General features: G+C 37.2%; 1 protein-coding gene across 9 annotated transcripts in view; it reads right to left on the reverse strand.

Moving 5' to 3' along the window:
- ENAH (ENAH actin regulator) overlaps window positions 1–14,887 on the reverse strand; it is an 87,056-nt gene that overhangs the window by 22,169 nt on the left and 50,000 nt on the right. For 7 of the 9 annotated variants that reach the window (XM_082756570.1, XM_082756569.1, XM_082756568.1 and 4 more), the window contains exon 4: window positions 6,029–6,113. In XM_082756570.1, coding sequence (XP_082612696.1) covers window positions 6,029–6,113 — 85 coding nt within the window. Of the gene's footprint in view, window positions 1–2,177; window positions 2,256–6,028; window positions 6,114–14,887 lie in introns of those variants that run through there. The other 2 variants (XM_082756566.1, XM_082756565.1) reach the window with 1 other exon arrangement.

The following is a 14,887-nucleotide window of genomic DNA, read 5'->3' on the forward strand; positions in this document are numbered from 1 at the left end:
ACATGTACATACTCTACACACTTGCTGACTACACGCACTGAAGTCTCATTAAAACGGGAGTTGAAAAAACTTCAGGGGAAAACTAGACATGATCATAAAAAAAAAAATTAAAAAATAGGGTGCAGCAGACATGGAAACCCTGCTGGGAGCTGGCAGGGTTTCCAGCCCTTAGCAGTCATTGTGAAGGAAAGCAGAGCAGGGGAAGATGTGGAGAGGAAGAAATCAAGTAAATAACCATGCAAATGAAACAGAATTTCCTAGGGTCAAGAAGTTGGGTGTTTGTTGTTATTGTTCTTTAAGCATTTGTTGCCACTAGGTTGACTGGAAGAAAGGAATTTCCCACAAAAAAATATCAGGAAAAGCTATACACAACCCTATTTTTTTTTTTCTTTTTTTTTATATATATTTTCTCTATTTGTTTTTTAACAGTCAGATAAGATGCATGATTCTAGCCAGCTAAAACACAGCTTTTTGATTCTCAAAGTTTTTTTCATCTCTTGGGAGAGCTCACTACTAAAGATTGTCATTAGTACAATCAGAATAGAAGTTTCAGGAAAGGGAACCACAATAACTAAAAATATGGAAAAACATAGACCATTTTCTAATCTCAATTTCATGTTTTGCACTATAAAAAGAACTGAACAAGATTTTGCAGAAAGATTTCAGAGACATTTTAACATAATTGTCAGAATCATCCTTACAACAACACACATATTCAATTGCAGTGATTAAGGCAGTAATTTTGCCAATGTAGTTAAAAGACTGCCTAATGCAAGAGATCTCTCCTCAGTCTGCAAAACAAGTCGATGTTGTCCAACATCTATAGCTGTTCAGTACTGTAACCAGCCTACACCCGTTACCTCCACATAAAATCAGTAAAATCTTTGAAAGCTGAACTTTACAGAACTAAGGAAAACTTTGCTGTGAACAGGAAGAAACTGAATTAAAAAAATGAGACAGGCACTAAAAATAGTCATTACGCCAGAACTTTGTTTTCCAGAAACTCCGAGGGCAAGAAAAATCAAGTCTTTAGGGTGCGATAAACAATGCTGATGGGTCTTTTTGTTTCAATCTCTTTTTCTCTCCCTTCCTGCTATGCAATGCATAGGTAAGAAAGATCCAAATAGCCTCAGGCTGTCCCATGAAACCACCTCAACAAGCTCTACTTGAAAACTAAACTGTAACTTTGGATGGCTGGAAAGCCTTAGCTTATGCATTTAAAAAAAAAAAAAAAAAAAAAAAAAAAAAACACAAACCAAAACCAAAACAAAACAAAAAAAAAATAAAAACCACCCAATTTTAAGTCCACCTAGATCATGTCTCTGGAATGCAAACTTCACATAGACTTTGTAATAGCAGTATTCTACTGATTATTTATAACCTAAACCAAAAGCTAACTACTATATCTTATTCACATGTCTATCTCAGCTTATAACAATTTAGTCATAATCTAATCAATTTGTATGCCTTTGAAGAAATACTACTTCCTCAAAATAACCTGTCAGATAGATGAAATGACTTAAAAGCAAAGAGAATTGGAAGTAGTACATCTGGCTACTAACTAGGGAAAGGTCATGGGTTATACCAAAACCAGTAGAAGCCAGGCTATCAGGGACAAAACATGATGGGCATAAAAACTCTTTCCCTTATAACTACATTAGTACTAATGTAAATACATTACTATTAATTGTAGGATGCACTTTTTTCCTTTCAGTATTTCCAAGTGTTTTTAAAAATCAGGAATCAGAAATCACACGTTTTTAAAAAACTCACGTATTATACATGAAATAAATACTAATTTTCCCCAAAAATATAAATTTGTATCCACCTTAAAAGGATTAAGATTAGCAAAACCTCAGCAAAAATACTTTTAAATTATCAGAAGAAATAAAGGAACACATTTTACAAAGGATAAAAAAAAAAAAACATTAACCTTGTCAGTATCCAAACTTCTACTAACCACTGCTAATAAGCCTCCCAAAAGATGTTACGAAAACAAAGCCATATCAATACTACTTTCTAGTAGTCACGCACCAAGTTCTCTTTGTTTAATAGTACTGCACCAATCTATGATATAATCTAAAACTGTAAGCAAACAGCAAGTATTTAATAATGACAGAAAATACAAGTATTCTGGTACTGAGTTTTGAGAACCTCTAACATTTTTGATTACTTACGACAGAAATCGGTCAACTTTTGGTCCATTATGTCCCTGAAAGACAACAGGTGGCTTGTATACCTTCATTACTCCTAATCTATACACTTATGCTTTCTGCTGTTCTTGGACTCTTTATTTATGAAGCAGTGATGACTTTGAAGTTATTTATAAATATTAACTCAATAAATTCCTCAGTATCATATTAGATACCGACTCTCTGACTCATATTCCTGACAATATATTTACCACGGCTGGAAGAGAAGGTAAATTTATATTCATGACTAGCACAGAGGCATGCTATGAACTAATAATATATTTTAAAATGCTAAGTAACTCTGAAGTTATTAACAAATACCTATGTGAAGTGAAGTAGCTCTCTTCCTAATAACCAGTAGAATTTCTATACATTGCCTAACACTGACATAATGAAAAATATCTCCTATGAAAATAGAAAGACTTTACTTTTGAGGATCCAAAATCAAAGCTGAAGTGTTTTAAAGTTTAATATTGATGTATTTAAATCAGAGCAAGTTAATGGAAGTTAACAGTTATCTTCAAATACTCCCATAGTTATTTTTATAGGGAAAGCACACAGCCTGCATTAAGGTTTTTAAAAAGAAAGTAATGAATTTATCAATTCACCAAATTAAATGATTTCATCGACCACCCAATCTGTAATCTTGGTCTCATAAAAACCTCAGTGTTTTACATTGCATATCTGCAATATCTAATGGCTTTATAAACTGTTATTCAATGCACAATAAATAATGCAAACGTTCATGTGCAGCAAAATGAAGTAAAAGCACTACTTTAGCCCTTTTATTCAAAACATAAAGCATCTAAATGCTTTCTAAAATGGAAAAAACGTTGAACAAAAAGAGAGACACTTTTGTTGATAATGATCAAAATAATTCTTCTATTCACTGTTTCCACAAGATTGTTGAACAATGGTTACAAAAGCATCAGGTCACTTGAAGATCCCTTTAATATGCCATTCTTCACTGAGCACTCCTTTGGCAAAATGTTTGTGAGGAAATATTAGTGCCTGCAAAAGCCCTGAAGCTGCAAGCCCTGTAAATCTGAAATTAGCCCTACTTCAAGCAAAAGGTTGGAGTAGATGACCTCCACAGGATCCCATTACCAACTTGACATCTAAGCAGATTTTTGTCTGTGGACTTAGAATCACTGAAAACATATTTTCATAAACTCCTTTACAGTGGAGTTGGTCAAACAGTGCTGAATTCGGGTATACTTAATGGGAGGGATATGAGACCACAGCATTTAAGACAGCTATTACTAAGCCACATCTTAAACAGAAACCCTCACACCAACAGACACACATTTCACAAGCAATAGACTCCACAAAGCCTACATTTCTCTTGAAATCACAATTCCATGCTCCTTTTTACACAATAACATTTATTCATTCCCTTCTCCTGCACTACCTCGTCTTACTACTTCCTACAGAACTTAATTCTGCCCACACCATCTTTACCGAGACTGGAAATGTCACCTACAGATCTGCTAAAAGTAAGGCATACATAAACCTCTTTATTCCCAACTATTTACTACTCTCTACGTTATGGTAGTAAGGCTATTGCTATTATAGTCTGGAAGCTTAGAGCTTATGCATTAAGTGTCTTTTAAGTTCTACAGTGCACAAGCTCTAAACTAGAACTGAACTGTATTATAACTACATGCTTACTGTAATACATGGAGACTGCAGAGTCATTCGTGAAATGGTTTAACAAAATCGTATGTTTGTCTTCGACTTGATGACACAACAATTTTTTCTACAATGTGGCTATCAGCATGAGTAAATACTGGAATGCCAGTTCCCTATCCTTTTTCTTGAGGAAAATAAAAAATAAAAATCAAAAACAGGACCAGACTTCAAAGAGGACGTTATATTAGATGAAAACAAGTACAGCACACTGATAAAATGAGAAGTGAAGCCATAAGGATGTATCTAATAATACAGCCTTCTTGCATAAAGTTTCAAGAGACTTTTGGGGCTCTTAATATTGGGCAGCTTTTCTTTCTGGAGACATCCATCTACAATGCTTCTGTAAGAGTATTTCAGCATTATAAATTTCAATTAATACAGCTTTCTAAAGGAACAGAAGAGGAATTTAAAAAAAAATAAATTACTGTGGAACAGAAAAAGCTCATCAAAACAACATTTTAAAATCTGTCAATCTGTCAAAAATTAAAGTGACATAAAAAGAGACCTTTATCAAGACAGCAGGTTTAGAAGTAAACACATTAAACACAGATTTGTAATGGGCTTCTTGATATTCATTTTTGAACAAGGTAAATTTCAGATAGTGATCCCTGCTCACATTAAACGAGTGTCGTATATTCTAGGAAGAAGACAAGCATGACCAATTTTAATGTCAATACTTTGTTACACGTGTGTAGCTAATTAATCAAATATATAATATGAATCATTTCCAAATTAGGAATCTGTTTCTGATCACCTCTACATAAAGAAGCAAAATTAAAAATATTAAATAGAAATATCTTCAGTGCCATTGCCAGTTAGATCCAGCATGCTAATTTAGTTTTTCAGTTACCACTGAAAACCATTATGTGTATTTGCAGTGTCAAACTGGGTGACTTCCTATTTATTCAAGGACCCTGTTCCCTGCATCCGTACTGCACATGACCTAAACTGCTCCCAGCATCCCTTCTGGAAGGGAACAGCTAATCTCCTGGGAGTAACTTGATGGTAAAATAACTCAGGATTGCTTCATAGACAGCATGGTTAAGGCAGACCAAGGTCTATTTTTCAGTCAACCCAGTCTCATACCACCAACCTAGAGGACTTTGCCTTTTCACATACCCTAGTCCCAGACACTTCACATACTGCACTAACCCATATTGCAATGCAATAAAAATTATAGAATATCCTGAGTTGGAAAGGACACATAAGGATCATGAAGTCCAACTCCTGAAAAAAAAAAAAAAAAAAAAAAAAAAAGAAAAGAAAAAAGAAAAAAAGGAGGAAAAAAGGACTATGGCAGCTAGGAAGTTTTTTTCCCAGAACTCGGCCACATGATTGATACATACTAATTATTAAAATGAACTGTGGAAAAAAATGAACATGTTAAAAATGCTACAGGGGACAGGATCCAGTGGCCTCTAGTTGAACAGACAACAGCTACATTAGGGGGAGTGCCAACTGGCCAGAGGAACAGTCTTCTCCCTGAGGGCAGCACAGCTATAACTAATATTGCTATAGTCGAAAATTAAACTACAAAAGGTTCTGTAAGTTTATACACCGGAAGCAGAAAATAAAGATTGTGGGGTGTTTCTTTTTTGTTTGTTTGTTTCTTTTTTTGGGTAATGAATTAAGATAGAAGAAAGGGGAACAAGCTATCCCACACAGTATTTTGATTTAGATATTTTGATCCACATCCAGTAAGAAAAATTGACGTTCCACTAGACGACTTATTTTCTATTTTCAAAGGTTAAAAGTTCCTTCCTTGCTTACTGATTTCCTCTTTATAAACATGTCTCAAAAACTGAAGTTCTAACAGTCGCTGGAAAAGTAATTAGTCTGGCTGAAAATGACAGCAGTGAAGTCTTCCATTTCCAATTTGAATTTCAATTCTTTCATGACAAGCCAGTAAGAGCAATCCTTGCAATCTGAGGACGGGTGGAGATTAAGAAGAAGGAACCAAGCAACAAAGTTTTTACACAGTAAAGCTGCATTACTGAAAATTGCAACCATATAAACGCTGCCCTAATGCAACAATTTTAAGTAATTTTTTAGTAATTTTAAGTCCTTGACATTTACTTTCTCATCATCAGTGACGAGTTACTGAATTCTTTAATAGAACAATTTGTTCTCTTACAGTACCATACCTTCTCTGGATGTCCAATTCTTCTTGTGATGGACCATTCTGTACTTGAGAGGGAAGCTGCGAATTCTGTCGAGGCAACGTAGGACCTAGAAGTGAAGACAGATCATTCATTATTTGGATTTCTTTGGAGGGGGGTGGGAAAGCGAGGGGGTGAGCACAAAAAATCAAGGATAAAGGACAGCCATCACATGACGTAGGATCTGTCTGCTTCTGCTTCTTAAGCCAAACAAGCTCAACAACGTAATACAGCAAATAAAAGCTGCAACAAATGTTACCTGACATATCTGCAGAATGGCTTTATTTCACATGGATGGAAGTTTCACAGAAATGCAAAATAAATTTATATATATGTGATAGCACTTAACAAAAGCTTTGAAAAGCACTCCAAGTCTGTTTCTTAAAACAATGGACAAATATTCTTGGAGGAACAGAAAAGGCTCAAAAAATTAAAAGCACTCACCTAAATAGAACACTGGAAATTAAAAAGAAAAAAGAAAGAACAAGGAGAAAAAACATCAGAACTTTATCACGAAATTGAGAGAAGGAAAGTAAGTATGTTTCTGTAAATCACACCAAAATTTACTCAAGATTTTAGCTTGTCAACTTGGATAGAAGCACTTCGTTTTTGCATAGGCAAGTATTGCATCCAAAGGAACAGAGGCATGCAGCAAATGTACAAACTGTGCATTCTGATAAATGCAAGAAATGTAAAAGAGAAAGACGACATTCATCTGTGACTTTTTGCTGATGATCAAGACTGTGTTATAAGGCTTTCAAATTGTATATTAGATCCGTGCTTTATAGGCAAAGATGTTTGTATTCCTCATGAATCTCTATACAGCATGAAACCAATTAAAAAGTATTAACAGAAGTGAAGGATAGAGAAATTTTGAATTGTGTACAGTACAGTGAATTTGTCTGTAAAAATGGTCAGTGAAGCAGGAAATTATTTCAATGATAACTACACTTCAGATTATGGAATTCTGAATCAAGAATTAAGAACAATCAACATTTATCCAGTTCTGAGGAGGTCTCAAAACGAAACAAACTTCTTCCAAAGATTCCACCAAACTAGTTAGAGTAGGGAAATTGCAATGAGATCTCATCCATCTCATTATGTCAAAACATTGAAGTTGTTTGCCATCTGAACTTGTGAAAGTCACCCAAAACACAAAGAGACCATGTATGATATATTGAGACCGCAAGAACAGTTGATCTGCATCAGATTCAGCAAGCAAGCGCCCTCTTTGAAGGTTACACGAAAAGATTCACGTACTTAGAACAGCACAGTATTGCCTTCGCTGTGGTCATACAGAAGATGATAAATTTGTTTACAATCTACTCTATAGTTAATACATAATGCAAACTGACTTATAAAAGACAGAAGCAGAAAGCATTACAGAGGTTGTCTTTCTTAGTTCTTCTTTTTAGCAATCATTAGGTCCTCACGTTTAAGTGTATAATGATGCAATGGATGTACTATTTTGGTTGGAGTATATCTCCAAGAGCTATCCACAGATGTGAATTTATATTATTCTTAATGCAAAACACCTAACTGCAATGATAATTAATAATAAAGTTATCAATAAAATAGAAACATCTGTCATATTGCTCATCTGGAAAACTTTTTGACTTTAAAACTTCCAATGTTACAAGTCCCTCCACTCTCATCTCCTCTTTGTGACAGGTGTTAGGCTTTTATGCCTATTAAGCCATGACTGCAGCTCCCAAGCAGCCAGGGAAGCAGCCCATATGTTTGCATGCTGCAGCCTTTCACAGACTTTGGGAATTAGACAACCCAGTGGCAGCTGTGTAAAGATGCTAGATACCATTACTGCTTGCTACATCTAATATATTTCCTTCCCTAAGATCTGTCATTTCTCAGTACAAGTCACAATAATCTAAGCATTAAAAATAAACAAGCAAAAACCAAAAATATAAAAACCATCTTTTGATCATACTGTTATCCCTAGGTTCACGTCCAGTACACCTAGCCAATAAGCAGCTGCAACAGACATGAAGGTCTTTTAATTCATTCTGTACAACCAGGTGTGCAAGCTTCTGCAAAGCACACACGTCTGACTTAGGTACTATTATTTATGCACAGTCAACTTGTGAAACAATCTCCCTTGCTACTTCTGATTGTTTTTTCCAGTTTGCCCAGCTTACCTCCTACTGAGCTTGTGGTACAGATGTCCAGCAGGGGGGGCACCTCAACCAATTCCCCTATTTTCATACCCTTTCATCTAATGACCCTTAATAAGCAAAAGGTTACTATGAGTCACTCTGAAACGTTCCTTCAGCCACTTCCTTATTGTTGTTTTCATCCTTATCTCCTTTGGTTTTGTTAGCTCAAGGCTACAGCTCAGGACTACAACACTACAGCCACTTACCAATTGGAACTATTTGGTACTGAAATGCAGAAGAAACAAAAACTTGGAACCTCCACCTGCTTAGTCTCCTGTATTAACTGGTCTCGAACAGAGTATTATTAGATATTCACACCATGCTGCAGTGGCTGACTTCATACTGTCACTCTGCAGCCCTTCTGCTGGTGCCCCCTCCTCATTCCTTCTTGTGCTGTCACCCTCAGAAACAAATCATCTCACTGTTTGTGCTCACTGCTCATCCACTGCTTATGGAAGACTGAGATGGGACAGAAGGGAAATGAAGTGGCAGAGACCAGTTGTTGTAATTTGGCTTTGTTATTCTACAAGCAGAATTTCATAGTAAAATCTGTTCTCACAACCTCCAGCTTTTCACTCTCAGTCAAAAAGTCGCCATTTGTGACCTGGGAAGCCGACCTACTCCAGTAAGCTCCGGTGCTTTTTATAATCTATACATGCAAGAAAGCTGAAGGCAATCACCTGCAAAGCAGCTGACACGGTTGGTTTTATTACTTATATATACTTTTTACCAGGAAAAAATGCAACCTTAGTAGACCAAAGGCTTTCAAGAAAGAAATGGTGAGCTACCAAGCCATTAGGAATGTTCACCAAGGAAATCCCCTCTGAGTCCCCTACTGAAGTAGCCACCATGCTGATGGACGCTGGCAAGTTAAAGGTATGTACCCAGGGGGAAAGGTATCTTTTACGCTATAAAATTAATTTACTCCAAGAAGTCACGACCACCACTTCCTTGCTAAAACAGCACTGTCCAGACAGGGGGACAGATGCTATAAACAAACAAGCAGGAGCTAGGTGATAAAAAGCTTTCTTTAATGTTTCTGAACGCTTCAGGATACATCAGCGATATCAAGCGCCCAGAGAAATATTCACAGATCCTGCCTGGACAAAAAGTCTGTTCCATCAACAGAATCTCTTTATCTTCAAAGACCAGTACAAGCCAAGTAGAAAAGGCTGAATCATCTACTCATTTCAAGTCTTAAGGAAAATCTAACATCTTTCTTTTTCTAAAGAAACTACAGATGGTGCAGTCTGTGGTGTACTTTGACAAAGGATATAATTTCATATACTAATTTGTTCAGCAGTAGTTCAGTTTATAGGTTTTCTGCTTTTCAGCTTATTCTCACATTTGCATCACCCTTCCTCTACAACAGTTGGGGCACCTATCTAGTGAGAGATGGACTGAAACTCCAATGCATTAAAAATCCCGGGGGGAAAGCATGAAAAAATTGTTTTCCCCAGCTAAATCAGGACCTGATCCGGTTCTTCCCACAGCCATGGAGACAGCTATGCTGGCATAGCTCAACAAATGACACCCAGCTGCTGGGGACTGCTTGAGCCAAACTGAGCATCCCCTTTTTAAACCACAAGCAGTGTTGTAGTTTACCAAGTTCCTTAACTTCCTTTTCACCTCAAATTGACTTCTTACCTCTACGTCCCTTCAAGAGCTGAATTTATTAATTCCCGTTGCACAACACTATGAAAGTATAGTTGGCAAATTGACAATAGAAACACGTTTTTCTCAGTGCCTTTCCAGGTTTTTTCCCTGGTGTTTGGGAATATATTGTCTACTTTGGAGTTTCACCTGAAACTCTCCACCCTGCTTCTTTTAAAATCACTTGTGTGATGTTAGCAGTGTTGACAAAGCACCAGAAGACATTGCATTCCTACCCTAAGAAAAAACAGGATATTTACTGTTCAAGATAGGAATAATACATGTATTGCGGGTTATATACCTATAATGTGTATTTTCGTTTAGCTGGACAGACTTCCTTGGGAGGTGGCAATATAAGGATAGGCCAAGCCAACATGCACACACCTGCAATTACTGTAATGTTCATTTACAGTTCAAGACAGTCTAAGAGTACAATCTTTTTTTTTTTTAATCTAGTATCTTCATAAAAACTTAGTCAACTGGATGACACGAGAATTTTAGTTTAAGATCTCATTTTTGCCTTAGAGAAACAATTATATAAACAACCCAGTAATTAAGAATTTCTACCAGTTCATTTCTCAGTGTATCAGTGCCAAAGCTAAGCAACATACCAGTCGTATAGTCTGATAGTCAAAGCAAAGTACGAATGACACGAAAGCAGACAGCAAGTTAATTTGTACAGACATATGCTATAAAGATAAGTATCGCGTAACAGTGAAAACCTTTTCAAAAGACGATAAAGGACAATTTGAGCACACCTACTAAGCAAAGAGCACACCCCAGGCAAAAGTTCAAAGGCAGAGTTAAAAGATGTATTTCTGTTGTGGAATATAAGAATGTTTTTTGTTTGTTTGTTTTGTTTTTAAATAAACCAAGTGATGTATTTTAATAAATGCTTGAAGATTTTTCTAAGTGAATGGAAAGCAGACTTTTTCAGAGAGTGATACATGAAAGTAATAGGAAAAGTGATCATGGGGAAATGACCTCTTTCACTTCACTCTACTTCCTTCTCCTCCTATTCAGAGCCTGTCCTATTGTAGAGCATTACAGAACAGAATTTAGGGAAAGTTGTTAACTAGTGTTTAGCAAAGGTAAAGTGGCATCTAGACCTCTCATCTAGACCTGGATTTGTATTATGGATTATAAGCAAGGCTACAATGGTCAAACACTAGGGCATTAACAAGCAACAAAACTGCTCTAGTACTTCTATTCAAGCTAATTACTTTCCAATTAAGACTTCCCATTCCTTCAAATATCTGCCTCTTCATATGTGACTCCCATTTTATAAGTGCTTTCAGTTGATTTAATTGACTCATTTTGATTTATTTTAGCTAATGGTGATTATGTTGCTTTTCCTGTATAGAAATTAATGTTTTTCATTTCACTTCACAGGTACTTTTAGCTGCACAAGGTAGTAAGAAGGGGCCAAGGATAACAAAAACATTCAATAAAGCGTATTTGAATTTGAGTACAGATAAGCTTTCTATTGAAGGGAGCAGAGCCTCTTATCAATGCCAACAGAGCCTTGGAAACAAGGCTGTTGGGTGTTACACTTGGCTTGGGAACAAGCTTGCTTGGTGGCCCTCAGCAAGCTTGTGGCTTCCCTCTCTGCTTCCCTCTTTTATGTAGGGGGAGACAGAGACAAAGCTTCTAGAACAGAGTGCTAAGGTCACTCCTACAAACTTAACAAAATTATTTTAAGGTATCAAAGGTTAAATTTATCAGCACCATCAGTAAGGTATTCATTACTTGTTTCCCCAGTTCTGTAAAAGTTTCTTTAAGTAACAATGTTATCGGTGATAACTGACAATTTTTTATTAATACCAAAAAATTGAGCCTTTATAATCTACAGTTATGTTCATGAATGTATGACAACGCCCTGATTACAAAAGATTTCAGATATAATATAGCTGCAACTTCTACTCGTAATATTTAAGACAAGAACATGAACCCTTCTTGACACTCCCTGATGTTTATTAAACAAAACTTTATTCATAAAACTACTATACTTCTATCTATGGCTGCCCTGCAGTTAAGACCAACTCAAATTTTAATGAAGTTCTTTTTGGTTGCCCACCCAAACTGTAACACTTTCACTTGATTCAACACTAATCCTCGAGAATTACAAAAATCACCAAAAATACCATAACGGCAATACTTAAAGGTGAGCATAATCCTGAAAACTTGGGGAAAAAAAAAAAAAGGAAGTATTTTGTCCAATAAACAGTTAAAACTCCTTTTAGATCAGTATTTTGGCCAATAAATCAGAATTATAGAAGCTAGTAACTACAAAAAAAATATTTAATCAATGCCATACTTAAAATAAAAAGAAAAAATTACTATCAAAAATAGATCTCTTCTTCTGCTTCTGACAACCCAGGTAATAATAGCACATCACATTACAGCTGCTCTGACAAGCAGTGCTGACAGCCTGTTCCAGGAGGCTGCCAGAGTACAGGTACAGCATAATTACTTCACTACAAAATCCTTTCTCTCTTGAAACAAGCTGTAGCATGATGTGAAACAACAGTGTGGGAAACGTTTTGAGCTCTTCTCCCCCTCTTCCTTACTCCTCCCCGTAAATTTCTCATTTCAGCCTTCTATAGTCTCTACACATACTCCAATTAGGCAACTGCAGTTTTCATCCTGGTTTGCATTTTCCAAAGATACTAAATTACTCACCCTATAAGTAAGTACCTTCCCCTATAAGGGGTGATTTAATGAACGATCTTCGTTGTAAGAGAAAGGATCACAGATCAGTGTATTTTAGAAGCTGTGGATAAAGCATGCATCTTTTCTCCATAAAAGTTTGGTCATTAATAATTGAACAACTGAACTTCTATGGTTACTAAAGAATTTAAAGAAAAGTAACCTCAATTTTGTTTTTACTGTTAGACCAGCAAAATACAGAGACTGGGGGGGAGAGCTATATTTCTTTCTCTTCCTCCTATGAATTCAAGCGTCTCCTAAGGCAATATTAAAACAGTTTCACTGAAAACATTCCTATCCTGGTCCTTCTATCTAGAATGCCCTAAAATCATGTAAAGTTGTAACAAAGATGAAATTAACTGTTAAATATTCATACAAAAAAACCGTAACTAATTTAAGATAGATTGAGTTATATTAGAAAGAATCAAAATAGCCTTGTTGACAGTTACATCTTTCAAGCATCCCTTCTTCTTCTGCAAACAAACAACCCAAAGTACCACCTCAAATGTAAATTACACATATCAATCTCATACTTGTTTTCTTTTTTTCTTAACAAGGTCTTTTTGGGGCTGAAGACTGATGCCCCACAAAATAATACCTCTTCCCACTGAACTGGAAGGTACTTTTTGCATCAAATCTCAATATGATAAGTAACTGGAGAAGTCACTCATCACACTCCTTCAGCAACTGGAGAAAGGGAAATATCACTCACATTTTTAAAAATGATAGAAAGGAGGACCCAGGGAACTACAGACTGGTGAGTCTCCCCTCTGTGCCTGGCAAGATCACCAAACAGATCCTCCTGGAAGCAATGTCAAGGCACATGCAGGACAAGGAGGTGATCTGAGACAGCCAGCACGGCTTCACCAAGGGCAAATCCTGCCTGACCAATCTGATGGCCTTCTGTGATGGAGCGACTGCATCAGTCGACAAGGGAAGACTGACTGACTTCTATAAGGCCTTTGACAGGGTCCTATATTACATCTTTATCTCTAAAATTGTTAAGAGTTTGGAGGGTGGATAAAAAAAAACTGGCTGGACAGCCAAACTCAGAGAGTTGAGGTCATTGGCTCTATGTCCAGGTGGCGGCCAGTGACAAGCGGTATCCCTCAGGGGGTCCATCTTGGGACCAGTGCTGTTTAGTATCTTTAGAAACGACAAAGACAATAGGATTGAGTGCACCCTTAGCAAGTTTGCACGTGACACCAACCTATGTGGTATAGCTGATACAACAGAAGGAAGGGATGCCATTCAAGAGGACCTGGACAAGCTTGAGAATTGGGCCCCCATGAACCTAACGAGGTTCAACAAGTCCAGGTGCAAAGTGCTTCATCTGGCTCAGGGCAATTCCAGAGATGAGTACAGACTGGGAGAAGAACTCATTGAGATGAGACCTGCAGAGAAGGACTTGGGGGTTCTGGTGGATGAAAAGCTTGATGTGAGCCAGCAGTGAGTGCTTGCCGCCCAGAAGGCCAACTGCGTCCTGGGCTGCATCACCAGAGGAGTGGGCAGCACAAGAAGGATGTGGAGCTGTTAGAGCAGGTCCAGAGGAGGATCACAAGGATGATCGGAGGGCTGGAGCACCCCTCCTATGAAGAAATGGTGAGAGCTGATGGTGTTCAACCTGAAGAAGAGAAGGCTCCTCAATGCATCCTTTCAATACTTAAAGGGTTCTTATAGAAAAGACAGAGAGCAACTTTTTTACACTGGCAGATTGCGATAGCATATAGGGAAATGGTTTTAAACTAAAAGAAGGGAGACGTAGATGAGATGTTAAGACGAAATTCTTCACTCAGAGGGTGGTGAGGCCCTGGCACCGGTTGCCCAGAGAAGTTGTGGATGCCCCATGCCTGGAGGTGCTCAAGGCCAGGCTGGATGGGGCTTTGGGCAGCCTGGTGTGGTGGGAGGTGTCCCTGCACATGGCAGGGGGTTGGAACTAGGTAATCTTTTAGGTCCCTTCCAATGAAAGCTGCTCTATGATTCTGTGATACATCTTCCCATCTCCCAAAGCATAATTTACTTATTTGCCCTTATTCCTTCAAAGGAATAATCAATTTTCTCAGACATTGGAGAACTTTCTCACTCATGTCATTTCCTTTCCTTGTGGCTCTTCTCTCATTCCAGAGTCACTTTGATAGCAACACTGAGCTCTATTTAATGCAGATATGATTTTTTTTGTAATGCGATGCAAAACCTATACAGAAACCAGTCATCTTTATTCAAGACATTTAAGACCATTCACTGAGTACCCGAACAAACAGCATGCAACCTTAAAGCCATAAAACCTCTTTAAATGATTTCTTGAACTGCT

This window comes from Aythya marila (assembly GCF_965140915.1).
Source record: "Aythya marila genome assembly, chromosome: 3".
NCBI classification, from domain to species: domain Eukaryota; kingdom Metazoa; phylum Chordata; class Aves; order Anseriformes; family Anatidae; genus Aythya; species Aythya marila.